This window comes from Chionomys nivalis, chromosome 10 (assembly GCF_950005125.1).
Source record: "Chionomys nivalis chromosome 10, mChiNiv1.1, whole genome shotgun sequence".
NCBI lineage: Eukaryota > Metazoa > Chordata > Mammalia > Rodentia > Cricetidae > Chionomys > Chionomys nivalis.
The window spans coordinates 19,554,394-19,569,851 of NC_080095.1; the positions used below are offsets into that span (position 1 = coordinate 19,554,394).

Genomic DNA, 15,458 nt, shown 5'->3' on the forward strand with positions numbered 1-15,458 from the left:
GTTAAGTTCATGTGTCAGTGCAGACTGGCTTTTATACTAGAATTTTGTGTACTAGACACACCCTGTTTTTTGAGAACAATTTTCTAATGGCTTCTGAAATTACTATATAACCATAGAGAAAAAGAATAGTCAACCTCTATCTGAAAATGTTTTTTTCTTATTGAAGTTTTGCTTGTGATGATTTTTATCAGGACTGTCAGGTAATGTAGGAAGTATGTAAACTGTTGGAAGGAGCACGTTGGTGTGAACTACCAGCTCTTAGCCTGCAGTGGTCACCCATGCTCCCAAAGAATCCAAGGCTGTCTGAAGATCCTCAACTGTTGGTAGAGTCTTTAAGTTCTTTTGAAAACTGAAACTTGTCATTGTTTTTCCTAGTTAATATCAAACTTTTGAGGGGGAGGGCATTAAAATTTGAGTAGGCTGTAGTAAATGTCACAGTTGAAGTAAATTAAAATATTTTTTAAAAAATAACATTTTCTCATCTTTTATACTTGGAAAAGAGACATCTTGGGTGTGCAAAGTTCTCAATAATATGATACTGTGAGTTTTAATTTTATTAGAAAGGAAAATTTATCAATAGGATCCATTTTCTTTACTATTTTGAAGTTTTTCCTTTTAATTCTTATCAGGTTAGTTTTGGGAGGAGAGAGGGTCTCATGCTGATTTGTTATTTAAAGGTAAACCTGGGCTCTGTCTTTGCTAAATTTAACAATTAAGAGGAAAATCTACTTTGTGGCCTCAGAGCATATCATATAGTTACTTGTCAGTCTGCAGGCTCTGGAACAGACCTTCCCAGGCATGGCATTTTCTGAGTCAGACTGGAAATGTCTTGTGGTGTACTATTGTGTATATTGCTTAAAGTCTCTCATTTCATTTCACATTGTTAGTACGAATATTCATTGTATCTCTTCTTTTTTTAATGCTAAATTCTAGCTGCAGTATAGGCAGCTCTTAAATTCTTGATCCCTCAACTTTGCCTCTCAGGTGCTGGTATTTACAAGTGTGTACTTTACACCTGTCCCAATGTGCATCTTAAAGGTTATATGAATATATTTTTACATTTTGAATTTTCTTCCAAAGGGTTAAAATGAGGCTAAGAAGAGGAGAAAAGCCGGCACCTGGGAGCTAACACCCAATTGGCCGCCTTTTGTAATATATAATTTTCCTAAGATTGTGCACTGAGCACAAGCTTTTGTTTTCTAATTGATTTACGGTTTGAGCCACTTGTACCTCATCCCCTACTGCCCTGCACACAGTGCCAGCAAGCACATTACAGGGAGCGATGATGAATTACAGTGCACTTGTGGTGCCAGTACCTGGAGTTAAAGCTGTGTGCTGCACGGAGCCACATTAACAGGCGCAGGATCAGCTCTGGCAGAATCTTGTCTCAAGTCAGAAGCGACCATTTGTTCATCTGATCACTTGCTGCAATCTGTCTATCAGACTGTAATTGAAAGTAAAGATTAAAATCACACTGTTACAGCTTTTAATTTCTTAATTGAGACAAAGTTTTAAGTGCTCAAAGGTCGAAAGAGAAGAGACTTGTGACTAGGGAATGTGAAATTATAAGATTTTCTATTGTGCATGAAGTTTTGGGTATTTTATTAAATGTTCTTTTGTCTAGACAAAAGAAATAATTTAAAATAATGCTGGTCTGTTTTATCTTTATATTACTTGTAAGATTCACTTCATTCTCACGAGACTCTGCTTGATTTCCTGTGTTTGATCCACATTTACCGTGTAAATAATTCATTTGCACATAAATCGATTGTCATCAAGTGATATAAGTTAGAGAGTGTGAAAAAATTCCCCCCACACTATAGGACCTATAGGTGTTGCCTTTTGTAATATAAAGAGATTAAAATCCAGTAATAGCATGAGACCCCCAAGATAGGCAAGCCCTCTGGCTTAGCAGGCTTTGGTGTTTCCTTCAGAGCTGGTGCTCAAAACAGTGGGTGTGCCTGCTTTGTGAAGGCAGTCCACCTTAAACTGTTTTGTGTGGTGTCTGTGGGTTCCGGGATCGAACTATGAAGGAGCAGATTTATGGCGGCCACTGGGCACAACAAATTAAGTTGACAGTGATGTATGAGGGCACAATAGCATGCTGATCCCTCAGTCTCGCGGCTGGACGCCTCCTGCTTCATTTGGCTCTTGTTAGTTCTGTTAGCAACTAAATAATGAAATTCTGCTGACTGATTTCTGTTTTCCATTTTTTTCTTTTCACCTCTGCTTCCTAAAACCACTCATTCCCAGACCCATCCTCATGCCAACAAACTGCCCTTGAAGGATTCTTTCACTTACGAGGACTACAGGTTGGTGTAAGGGGCACTGTGTTGAGGGTGGTTTCTGAGGAACTGCAGGATCTGGTGAGGGAAGCTCATGAGCAAATGACCTGCTGTGACCACTTATGGTGCTGAAATTGGGAGGTCCCAGAAGCCACTGTGAGCGGCTTTGATAAGCACTGGCATTTTGACAGCCACTTAGAAACTGCTGTGAACCTGTAATGCTAGTGACTTGAGCTTAACATTAGTGTTAAGTATTGCTAAAGAAGCTTTTTCTCTTTTGACCAGATCATATTAGTGTGAAGTGGGGATTTGTTTTGAACAAAAAGTTAATGCACTACACAGTGTAATAAAAGTGTCATGTCCTACATCTCATACACACCTTAAGAAAAGGAGAGACAGCAACCACTTGTCGGTGGGGGCTTAGAACAGGGTGGGGTCAGCATTTGGGTAAGAAGGGAGCTGAGGCCCCTGCTGCTCCTGCCTCCTCTTAGCATTCTTCCTTACATTGCCTTCGTTTTCTGCCCCTCCTTTCCCTCAATCCTGGATTTAGTTCTAAATGGCATGAAAACACCCGAAAACTGGGAGCCCTTCAGTGACCCCAGCTGTTTGGTTGTGTGCATTCTCATGCAGGTGGCTTTAGATAGTTCACTCCTAATCCTCTTATTTTCTTTTTGTCACAGGTGGGCAGTCTCTTCAGTCATGACACGACAAAACCAAATTCCCACAGAGGATGGCTCCCGGGTGACCTTGGCCCTGATTCCTTTATGGGACATGTGCAATCATACCAATGGCCTGGTAAAGATTTTCTCCGGGGGTTGAGTCTGGAGGCTGCTGAGCTTCTGGGTGGATGTTCTACTTGGCTTCTGTTTCCCCTTGCCAGCTCCCACCAGGAGGACAAGCAGAAGCAAACCCTGCTGTTTCCAGTCTCCCTGTAGTAGAAGCTGTGTGTCTTCTTCATACTGAAAACCAAGAATGCCAGTCTTAGGCCACTTTGAGAAACTGCAGCGACTGCCCTTGTGTGTTCAGAAATCACAACCGTAGCTCTCACATTCATTTTCTTGTCTTACTGGATCACAGACTGAACAAACCACTTTTCTTTTTTTCTTACAAGTATGGGTTTATTGAAGAAAACTTTCCATCTTTTTGGCTTTCTCTCTTACAGCCCTTTCCCCCTCTGCTGACTCTTTTTCACCCCTTGTCCCATTCTGTTCCTCGCCTGCTTTGATCACCTGCTTTGCTCAGGAGCCCATGTGTGTGTGGGAGGCTTGTGTGCTAGGTTCTGGGCACAAGCACAGGGCTGGGAGAGTGAAGACAGGAAGCATCTTCATGTGACTGATTCTGTAAAGGAGGAAGGCAGGTCCTGTTCCTCCACATTCTTGGGTTCCAGGCAGTGTGGAGCTGAAGCTTTCTCTGTGCTGAGGACTTCCTGGTCCTCACAGGTAGGGGTATAAGAAAAACCAGATCATTGTAAATTCCTCAGCACTGCTAGTCTGCAGGGTTAGTTGGGTTTGATTCCTGCTTCTCAGTGCCAGCTTGCTTTGTTATTATTAGTCATATTATAAATAGATTAAAGAAATGCTGAAAATGATTATTTTGTATCTATACAGCGGCCAGAGCACATGCGCTGTGTGCCAAGCACTCAAAGCAGACTATCCTGCTAATTTTGGTAGTCTTTCAGATCTTAACAATATTAAATTGTACAAGGAAGAAGAATTATACTTTTATAATTACATTTTTGTCTTAATTTAGATATGCTTAATTTAATTAGTAGGACTAAGAAATAGTAGCATGCTTTACATTTTCATTAATGAATGTAATTTTACATTCTTTGTCCTTTTTTCTCCTTTAGAAATATTTTAAAACTGATGATAGGCTTGAAATTAAAAAAAAAAATTCATGTAGCCTTAAATATCTGATCCGTGTGTTTCCTTTTTCCCTCTTTATGTGAACTAGATCACTGTTTTCCAAACTCAGTCAGTCATTAAAGTTAATTTTCATTTCCATTGTTAAAAGAATCAAAAAAAATTAAACAACACAGAAGTCTCTAGCAATGTAAGCCGTTCTTCTGCGTTCCCAGTCTCCTCTGGTTTACTAGCTACATGGAAGGCTGCTACATCTCAGGGCTCTGCTCTCCTGTCCTGTGACTGTTTGTGCCACCCTAACATGCTCGTAGGCGTGCTGAGTCTGGGCGTTGGTGTTCCTCTCAAATTAAGACTTAACAGGCAGCTCTTGGCATATCTTCTCTAATATAATTTGGGTGGTTTGTGATCTGCTGTGGTTCTCTGCTGACCCTCAGGTTTGTTCAAGAAGCCCATGTATCTTCTTGCCCCACACACTTAACTTGACACCTTTGTTGTTTGTTTCTATTGTCATAAGGTTTCATGGAACATTGAGTGGGGCAGGATTTAAGGAATGGAGTTTTCAAACTGTAAAATTGTGTATCATATGTGTGACTGTTAGCTTCTTTTTAAAGTGAAGTGCTTGAACTCAAGGCTTGACTTTTCAAGCAAAGGTTTTGTTTTTTAAATCTTTTTATTTAAATAACATTTTTTCATTTATTTCATATACCATCCAGTTTCTCCTCCCTCCTCTTGTCTTGACCTTCCCCCTCTCCCATCTATTCCCCTCCCCCATCCACTCCTCCTCCATCTCCATCCAGAAAGGAGCAGGCCTCCCATGGGCTTGAGCAAAGCATGGCACTTCAGGTTAGGCAGGACTGGGCTCCTCCCCTTAAATTGAGGCGGGGCCAGGTAATCCAGTATGGGGAATAGTTTACCAAAAGCCACCTAAGTGTCAGGGAGAGGTCCTGCTCTCACTGTTAGAAGCCCTACTAAGAGACCAAGCTACAGGAATGTCAAACATCTGCAGAGGGCCTAGGTTGGTCCAGCATCCATGAGCACAGGTCAGCTGTCTCTGTGGGTTCCCCCATCATGACCCCCCCTGGCTGGTACAGTCCCTACTCCCTTTCTTACTTAAGACTCTGGACCTCAGTGCAGTGTCAAACAAAGGCTTTTAGTCCCCCTGTGTCTGTGCTGACTCTCCTTGTATTATTAGGCTACTAGACTCTCATAGGGGAAATCGTGAGAAAGGTTCATCAACCAGTGCTGTCTGCTTTTAACAGTAGCCCTGAACCCTTCGGACACTGCAGCGGGAACAGTGCTGCTTAGGATTTTGGAGAATGGGAGTGAAGTCCTGGAGAAGCAGGTTTTAAGAGGTCACCAGGCCCAGTCCTAAGCTGTAGAAAGTGTATGTGTATGTGCTTTCCCACGTGCACATGTTTGCAGAGTTGTCAGTGTGTGTGTGTGGGGGTGAAGGCCGGAAGCCAAGGCTGCATGGTTTCCTCTGCTGTTCCCCACCTTGTATTTTTGAGACAAGGTCTCCCACATTAAACAAACCTGGAACCTGCTGCTTTGGCTAGGCTGTTTAGGAGCTTTGCCCGACTTTGCCACCCCCCACCCACCACCACCGTGATGATATGATGTTAAAGATACTCACCACTATGCTTGTGTTTATTTGTTTATTTAATGTGGATACTCAGACTTTTATCCTTGCACAGCAAACATTTTACCCATTGAGCATTTCCCTCATCTTGGAAATACTATCTTTAAATCTTGCTTGATCTGACTAAAAGTAGCAGAATTGACAGAATTCCTTTCTTCAAGTTATTCATTTTACCTGAGAAGGATTCTGCTAAGTGTTTACTGGGCATGGTGTGTGTTGTGGTGAGTATACATAATATGACTCTCAGTCAGTGTGGTAAAAATCTTTCAGGGCCCTTCCGTTGAGCTGTTGAAGATGTTTAGATTCCAAGCTTAGAGCAGAATCCCAGTTTTCATAAACACGTATAGATGTCACCTACCTTTGGCTTCTTGCTGTTTCTAGCCAGTACAACCCACCTCAGGACCTCTGTGTTTGCTGCTGCTCTTGCCCAGAACATGTGTTCCCCAGATCTGATGAGACTCAAAGTTATTGTCAAGTGAGGCCACCCTGAGTATTCTTTGTAAACCGAGCATCACTTCCGTCACATAAGCCCCTTCTTGTCCTATTTGTATTTCCTGCATTACCTATGTATTGTAGTCTCATTTAAAACAACAGCAACAAAAACAACCACGTCTTTGTAGCCTGGACTAGTCTTGAACTTGCTATGTAGCCATGGCCTTGCACTCATTTGTCTCTGAGTGCTGGGATTACAGGTTGTACTTGTCCACAGCCAGCCTCTACCCATTATTTTGGGAGGTCTATTAAAGCAGGTGATGTTTCTTTTCTTTATTCATTTCTTCTTTTTTGCTGGGGGTTGGGTCTGTCATATCCTCTTGTATGGTGCTTTAAATTCACCAGCATACACACTCTGGCTTAGGAAAAAACAGCAGGACACACAGACACAGCTGTGATCTGTTTCTTCAGTTTTTCCACTCTCTTTTCCAAGTTGAATAAACAAGTGTGCATTACTTCATTCCTTCTTCATACACAATGCAGGTAATAGATATGCACTAGGAGGAAATTGAAAAAAGATTGAAATGATCATGTCCTCTGTATGTCGGAGAGAGTAATCATGTCACACCCTTCCTCCTATGGTGCTACTTAATAGGTGAGCCTTTGGTTCCCCAGGATGGAGTAAGTGTGACCAAAAGAATCTAGACACGTTTACACAGTTTAGGAGGTTGGCAGTGTTCAGGGGTGGGGCATCAAGACAGACTGCTTATGCATTGGGGGGCCCTTGTTCCTTCCCTGGGAGTTTGTGCCTCAGGGCACGAAGGCAGTGTCAGGAGTTAGGGACTGTCCACGAAGCACTGGGTGCTCTGATTTGAAGAACACTCCTGGTCTCCTTGAGGATGGGGCAGGCACATATGCAGATATATGTGGTAGCAGCTAGAAAGGGGAGGATGAGTGGAGGTAAAATGGGGAAAGGAGCCCTGGAAAGAAGACAGGTTTCACAGTCTCAAATCAAAGCAGGAGTTACATAAAGGTAGTTCCGTGCAAGAGGGAATGGGACAGTGGCCTGTATGACAGAGAACACCATGTTCTGAGGCCTCCTGGGAACTTGGTGTTGTCCAGGGCCACTGTGTGGTCAGCAGAACAGCTGTGGTACAAGAACTTGCACTGCTCAGAAGGGCTTTGCAGATGCTGATAGAGGAAGGGTAAGAACTGTAGTCACAAGGGGAAACAGAATAAAAAGATTAAAAAGGTGTGTAAGAGTTCTTGGGCAGTAAGGGTGGTCACTTCTGTGCATTGCATACAGAGGCCCTTGCCAAGACAGGTTGACTAGAGAAGACGTGGATGCGGGCAGGAGACTTTTCTGTACTGTCTGTACCATATAGGCTTAGAAACACTCACAATTATGTCTCTTAGCAGAAAGAGAGGAAGTAATAATCATTTACTTTGCCTTTAGTTACCTGAAAATTTTAGATGACTTTGTGATTACAGAGGAAAATGTGTCTGTAACGTAGTAGTGGCCCCTTTTCTTGTCCTCTTGATTCTTATGCAGTAGAACCACCACCCTTTTTTTTTTTCCGTTTTGCTGGTGAAAGAGGCCAGGGCCTTATGTACTGCTCTACCACTGAACTAGACCCTGCCCCCACATTGATTTCTCACTATAAAAGTTATATAAAAGTAACACTTCTAAGTAAATACAGGTACCCCAGAGCCTCCTGTGTGGGCATGCAACTTTCGTCATTTGTGGAGCCTTACTCGGGGCTCAAAGGCAGCCATTTTCTAATCATGCGCTTGGTGGAGACCTAGAAGTGATGCACAGTGTCTTCTCCCAAGGGAGATTTACTTCAGATCTGCAGTTTCCTGTACACTCTATGTTGTACATAGAGATGACTGAAATCCTCACCAGGCCTTTGCTGGAGTCTTCAAAGTCTTTGCTGTCCCTGTAAGCGCCCCTAGACACCTCTGTCCTGAGGGACACTTGCCTCATCACCCTGTCTTTCTCTCCTGCCTAGATCACGACTGGTTATAACCTGGAAGATGACCGCTGTGAGTGCGTAGCCCTGCAGGACTTTCAGGCTGGAGATCAGGTAGGTTTCCGTGTTCTGTCCCTAACTGTGAGCACTGAGTGGTGGCTTTGGTCATCCTAAAAACTGTTAGGCATAGGGAGGAGGAGGGACACTGATCTTTAGGATAGTTTCTGAATCTTGGGACCGAAAATCCTTTGAATGACACTTTGCATGCACAAAGAAAGCAGTGCCCTCCTTGTACAGTGAGCCACTCTATGTGGTACCACAGCCCAGATAGACTCTGTTTGCAAGTGTGTTGTGTCATAAGCTGCATTTCTCTAGAAAGAGGGGATATTTAAAAGAGATGGGATTTAGGTAGTTAAAACCTAAGGAAATTAGAACACACGTCCCTATCCTCGTATACTTTTGCTGGGAGATGTCCATTTTTTTAACCTAATAATTTGGATGGAGGCACAGGTAAGTTTACCAACAATTTTGAAATATACATCTATAAATATCTGCATTTATTAGTTTCACAACCCAGTATACAGTAGAAAGTCAATACAGGGATAGACACTGCCTTCCACTTGGTCTGTTCTTTAGAAATGTTCACAACACTCTGACAGTGTGGAAGAGCACGAGCTGTGGAACGAATTTAAATGCCTATTCTAGAATGTTCCCCTGAAAGGAAGGAAGGAAGATGTGGCACATTCTAACAGTTTGAGAGGGGCTGGCTAGCTGGGGTTGGATGAGAGGTTTGGCAGTCCTGGGTCTGTTTACCCATGTGCTCCCCCTCCCCCATCTATTAGTAGACATATATGTTCTGCTTTCCTCTCCTTAGATAATTGGGGAAGTTAGAAGGGCTGCATACCTTCACCTTCCATGCATCGTGCTGTACCAAGTGGATGTGTAGTTAGAAATCTATCTGCTGATGTAAAGTAGCATTAATGCAGGAGGATTAAGCCTCTGCGCTGCTGTTTTAAGGATACATACTAAGTTTGGTTTATGTCCTTCTATTTTTTTTTTTTTTACTGCATCTCAGATTTACATTTTTTATGGCACTCGTTCAAATGCAGAGTTTGTGATCCACAGTGGTTTTTTCTTTGACAATAATTCACACGACAGAGTAAAAATAAAGCTTGGAGTAAGTAAAAGTGACAGGCTCTACGCCATGAAGGCCGAGGTCTTGGCTCGCGCTGGCATCCCAACGTAAGTAGAAAGAAACATGGGTTGACTCTTTCCAGTGGTGTGTGCAATATTTCCATGGCATAGTGTTTAATTGGTGTGTTAATAAAGCTTCTCCACAGTGCTGTGTCTTAATCCCTTTATCCCTGTTACACAGCAAATTTAGACCTTGGAGATGTGTGGTGATTTACCAGCGCTTCCAGATAGACGTAATTGTGTCGCTAGCAGTGTTCACAGTTAGTTCCAGGGGATATGGCCTGTAGTCCTCGTTAAGTTAAATAAGTGCTCTGGTATCATTCATGTCTTTCACCTTGAAAAGGCTATAATGACCTGGATCAGTTTGTTTTATTTAACTCTTTGGCACCATTAATTTCTGTAATGAAGTCATGATCCTCAGTGATTCCATGAATCTCTGGTTAGATTTTTTAAATTTTTCTTGCATTTGAGGTGTGAAATGGTAAAGAAGATGAGAATTATGATTTATTAGTCCTCTAGGGACTAGAGGAACTATTCTTAATGAAAATGGATTATCTGGCTTTTTTTATTGAACTTGTCAATATTTGATTAATGATAAAGTGTGAACTCAACATGAATTATTGTTACTGTGTCTTAAGGACTATGAGTGTGTTTAATCCTCTCACCATGAGCATGTGGCCCCGAGAGTGAGGCCATTAGGCAGCAGGCATGCTGGGAGGGGTGGCCAGTGCCTGACAAGGCCTTCCTACCCACCAGCTTCATGCTTTCATAGTACATGTCTTCATTTAGTGAAGCTCAGCTCTGCTTTCCTTGAGGACCACTGCTTGTGTGTAAATCTGGCACCTTCCTCTGGACGAGCTGTGGGGCTGACCTCAGGTGTTGTTTTTTTCAGATCCAGTGTTTTTGCATTGCATTTTACTGAGCCGCCCATCTCTGCCCAGCTTCTGGCTTTTCTCCGAGTATTCTGCATGACTGAAGGTAAAAATCATTTCTGATGAAAAAAATGTTTTCTTTTTAAATTGTGAAAGTGTAAAACATGGGGGGTCAGATTAGACTTTTTGTAGAGGGAGGTTGGCGATATTGGAGAAAGAACTAATCTGTTGTGTACTGGACTGGCAGAGTCCAGATATCCTGAGTGGGTTAGTAATAATGCAGACAGCTGTATTAGACAAAATGTGCCTGGCCACAGCTTCTTATTTCAGGTCCAGGAAGGATTAAATCCATGTATTGCTCACCCATTTATATATTAGTTTAGAACAAGTCATCAGAGCTTACTCTGCTTTTGTTCTCCTTCCTGAACTGTGCTCCAAATCACTGACCCTGAGGTTCATTTGTAAGGGATGGGGCCTGTTGTTATCAGCTACCTTCAGTCCGATGCAAAATGACTAGAGAGTAAGTGAATGATTGACTGAATAGATAAATGAGCATTTGGGAAAGTGCAGGTGGTTAGAGCAGTCCATTGTGGCCACAGAAAAGTGGCTGTTCCTTACTGTCTCGCCCCCATCTCTTCTGTGTTCAGGGCTTAACAGGAAGCTGGATGTACAAGAACTTGGTCCTAGAATGTAGGTAGGCAATATAGACACTGTTGCAGAACTAGAGTGAGACAGGCTAACCATCCTTGGAGAGCAAGAACCTTCCAGAGATTCACCACCACTCACCAGGACCTTTTGTGAGCACAGGGTAGGATGAACTGTGGTATTTTCTTTCGTATTTAGCAAGAGAGAGAAAGAGATATTCTGGCAGTGGCTGTCCCTGTAGCTTGCAATGCATCATGCTCAATATGGTGCTTCCTGTATTTTCATCTCTTCTGCCCTGTTAGCTGTTTCCTGTTGCATTGATGGAGTCTCCAGTTCAAAAAACTTAGGAAGGGGCTACTCAGCCAGTAATGAATGACCTTGACTCAGAACCAACTGCATTATTTTCAGAGTCCATGCCACAGAGTCCATGCCACAGACATCCCCACTTCCCTGCTGATGTGCAGATAATAGAATTCATGGAACAATTCTTTTTTTTTTTTTTTTGGTTCCTGTCCTGGAACTAGCTCTTGTAGACCAGGCTGGCCTCAAATTCAGAGATCCGCCTACCTCTGCCTCCCGAGTGCTGGGATTAAAGGCGTGCGCCTTCCACCGCCCGGCTTCATGGAACAATTCTTGCTGGAGACAGTGTATTTGCATGTGGGGAGGAGGGGAGAAAGGCAGAGCAGTGTGATCCTCTCTGCACAGGGAGAAACTCAGGCTGAGTGTGATTGTCCCCAGGATAGCCAGACTTAGGCTACCTTGGGAAGGGGAGTGACTTGGAACCTATGAGGAAGGGATGCTTGGTTTGTTGTCTAGGTCAGGCCAGCAGCTGCTTTGTATGTTTTCATGTGAGCTGTGTCCAGCTTCTCTGCACATCTGTTGGAGAGGAAGAGCATGGTCTCTGCCTTCCACACTGCAGTGTGAGCTAGGGGTGAGGAAGAGTGACAGCAGTGACTTAACATTGGAGATTTCTGGAATTTTCTATTTCTAAGGAAATGTTTTTTTTTTTTTAAAGATCTTTATCTCTAAACAAAGGTTATAAACTGACGAGTGAAGCATCTAAAACCCTGAATTTTACCATAGAACTGGATAGTTGTTTTTTAAACGTCAGATAACATGCTTTTTTTTTTTAAAAAAAAATCATTTTATGTCTATTGCTGTTCTTTAGTTTCTTTTCAGTCATCAGAAGACAATTTGTCATGTCAAGACAATTGATGTATTCTTTGAATTACTCCAACTAATACTAATAAAAGTTTGGTTTGCTGGCAGCACAGCTCCTCGATTTGAATTGTAAATAGTGACAGCTGTAGGGCATTTTGCTCTGAAAGAGATACTGTCTCACAGTTACATAAGAAGCATGGGTGTGTTTGTTGAACTGAATAGGATGGGCAGGAGATAAGTGCTCAGAGCCCTTGCTGAATTCTTTCTTCTTACATATATTTTTGAAGGTGGTTGTGTTTATGTGTAATTTAAATTCCTGATGAGTGAGAGAGAGGCGTTTTCCTTGACTAAGATTTCTATAGTCCATCTACTTGTTCCTTCCTATCTTCGGCTTACTTGTAACAAGATGGGGTATATAATTACCAAATGGAGGGTCCCAGGGTCATAGTGACTCTTCTCAGTGTCTTTAAGACATTTTATTTTCATCTTAATTTATTTATTTATATGAACTGTTTGCCTGCATGTGTAACTGTGTACTGTGTATGTGCAGTGCCTCCAAAGACCAGAAGAGAGCATTGAATACCCTGTGACTGTTGCTATAGACGGTTGTAGGCTGCTATGTGGGTGCTGGGAATTGAACCTGGGATCACTGGAAGGGCAGCCAGTGCTCTTAACCCTGAACCATTCCTTTAGCTCTATTTTTTGGCACAGTTGGTAGGACTGAGGTCATCACTCGGGGTCTAGAAAACAGTTGTGTGATGGTGAGGGATGTGGCCATAGAATGTCTTCAGAAAGAGTGAAACTATCCGAAGGCTCTCAGTGTGTCTCTTTGAGAGACTACCTTTCAGGGAGGTCTCATGTGACCGCCTGGTGTGGAGTTCAGCTCTGCCTCTGCCTGGAGAGTCTGAAAGAGGCTGGAATATGTTGGTGCTGTGGGGGACCTTAGGGTGGCCCCCCTTAAAGTGAGGGCTGTGCTGTTCCTTCCTGATTGATTGCTATGTATCTTTCTTGTAGAGGAATTGAAAGAGCATTTGCTAGGGGACAGCGCCATTGACAGGATCTTCACTCTGGGGAACTCTGAGTTTCCTGTCAGCTGGGACAATGAAGTCAAACTGTGGACATTTCTGGAAGATAGAGCCTCACTTCTTTTAAAAACATATAAAACGACAATTGAGGTAATTAGCCCAATGAATGAAGATCCTGCTTTGATGTGTTTCTAGTCCTTACTATATTCTGATTCTTAGCAGAATGTATATTTGACATTCTTTATTCACAATCAGTGTTTTTCTGTTTATACTTAATAGCATTGCTGATAAATTTTATAAATGTAGTACATTTTACAAATTCAGTGCTTTTTTTGTTTTGTTTTTTTTTGGGGGGGGATTGGGGTTTTGGTTTTTTGTTTTGTTTTGTTTTTCGTTTGTTTGTTTTTTGGGATAGGGTTTCTCTGTGTAGCCTGCCTGTCCCGGAACTCTGGCTTCAAACTCAGAGATCCACCTGCGTCTTCTTCCAGGGTGCTAGGATTAAAGGTGCACCTGTCTGACTCAAACTTAGTACTTTTAAAAACTATTTTTAATTAATATGATACCACAAACATGAATTTGTATTTAGCTTCAAAGCTTTTATTACCCTTTTACCCCCACCTCTCTCCCACCTTCTCTTTTTTTCTCTTTTGTACCAGCATGTGGTACATTACTGGGGATTAAACCTAGAGTCTTGCTTGTGCCACAAAAGCCCATGTCCTCTTTAGTTTCAGGACAGAGCCTCACTAACACTGGCCATAAACTCTGTAGCCTACCCAAGCCTCAGCCTTAAAACCATCCTGTCTCAGCTTCCTGACCAGCTAGGCTTACAGACTGTGCACCAAGCTTGGCTAAAAATATTTCTTTGTCTCTAATTCTTTAGTTCATGTTCTTCATCCTGGGCCCAACATGAGGGCTCAGTCAAGGTGATTAAAGTAAATATTGCCCTCCATTTTGTGTTGGCTCCATTTGGCTTGGCCTTTGTTTTGAGAGATATAACTTACTGTACAAGATTCATAAGTCAAACTGGTTTTGATACGCATATCGAGTTACCAGGTGATCTGTATGGCTTCTAGCACCCTTAAACCCCCCCCCCAGGCTGACCCACTGCGCTTTGCAGCTTTGCTGATCTAGTATTCTAGTGTTCTTTTCTTTAACTTGGTGTCACACCCTCCTCCCCCAGGAAGATAAGATCGTCTTGAAAAACCCTGACCTGTCTGTTCGTGCCACAATGGCCATCAAATTGCGTTTGGGTGAAAAGGAAATTTTGGAAAAAGCGGTGAAGAGCGCAGCTATGAACCGGGAGTACTACCGCAAACACATGGAGGAGAGGGCTCCGCTGCCCAGATACGAGGAGAGTGACCTGGGACTCTTGGAGGGCAGTGTGGGGGACTCTAGGCTCCCTCTGGTCCTGAGAAAGCTGGAGGAGGAGGCAGGGGTGCAGGAGTCTCTGAGCCTCACGGAGACTGTCAGCAAAGCCAAGGCTGCTGAGAATGGGCTCATCAATGGGGAAAACGTGATCCCTAATGGGACCAAAGAGTCTTCGGGCAGCGTGGATGAAGTGAAGGAGCGACGCTGAGATGCACTCATTGGGAATCCAGTTTAGCAGAAGTTGTGGACAGCCCACTACATCGCCGTGTTCCTTGTTAACATTTTTCTTTTCGCAGAGAGGAAAATATGTTTTTGCTGCTTTATATAAAAGTGATTTTTAAGTTATTTTAAAGATCTAGCTTCCCTTTTTGATTAAGATTGCCATCTTGCTTCTGGGCTGAACAAACTAGTCAACAGTGACAGAGGGAGGAGGTGCCTTTGGGGACTGTGCAGACCTTATGTGGGCACTTGCATCTCTTCCTGGGGAAGAGTTGAGGTCCTTGCTCAGCTGTGCTCTGCAGGCCCACCACCCTTACTCCAGAATGAAAGCGGGCTCTGCTTCTGCTGCGGAGCCAAGGTTCAACTCTAGGTGTTCAGCGGACAGTGGGAATGAGGCACAGTGCAAAGAAAGCCAAGTGAGGTCTGGGCAAATCAGTTTTTTGTTTGTTTGGTTTTTGTTTTTTTTCTCAAAAATAATATCCCCCATACCAAAAGAAAAGATAAGGTGGCAACCTAATTTTTAATGGCTTAAAATATTGGTGATATTAATTATATAAATACACACATCTATCTAGTGATTTCTACGGATTTGTTTTCTTTTTGTGTTCTGTTTTGCTGCATTAAAAACTTATTCTTTTCCATAAATCAAAGTAGGACTTGAGTCCTCTTCCTTAGTTTTAAATGCTGACTCTGAGTTCATCAGAGTGCTGCACTGATTTCCAGTGATTGCAGTGGGCTGTTGCAGACGCAGCTGCAGCTTCATGCAGTGGGTTCAGGAGGCGG

The 15,458-nt window shown here is 42.9% G+C and overlaps 1 protein-coding gene across 1 annotated transcript in view; it reads left to right on the forward strand.

Moving 5' to 3' along the window:
- Positions 1–15,254, forward strand: part of Setd3 (SET domain containing 3, actin N3(tau)-histidine methyltransferase) — a 73,354-nt gene extending 58,100 nt beyond the window's left edge. The window contains exons 7-13 of the mRNA XM_057782920.1: positions 2,254–2,312; positions 2,966–3,080; positions 8,231–8,305; positions 9,267–9,433; positions 10,278–10,363; positions 13,078–13,238; positions 14,269–15,254. Of these exons, the coding sequence (XP_057638903.1) occupies positions 2,254–2,312; positions 2,966–3,080; positions 8,231–8,305; positions 9,267–9,433; positions 10,278–10,363; positions 13,078–13,238; positions 14,269–14,664 (1,059 nt within the window). The 3' untranslated portion in view covers positions 14,665–15,254. The remainder of the gene's footprint in view (positions 1–2,253; positions 2,313–2,965; positions 3,081–8,230; positions 8,306–9,266; positions 9,434–10,277; positions 10,364–13,077; positions 13,239–14,268) is intronic.
- Positions 15,255–15,458: the final 204 nt, after the last annotated feature.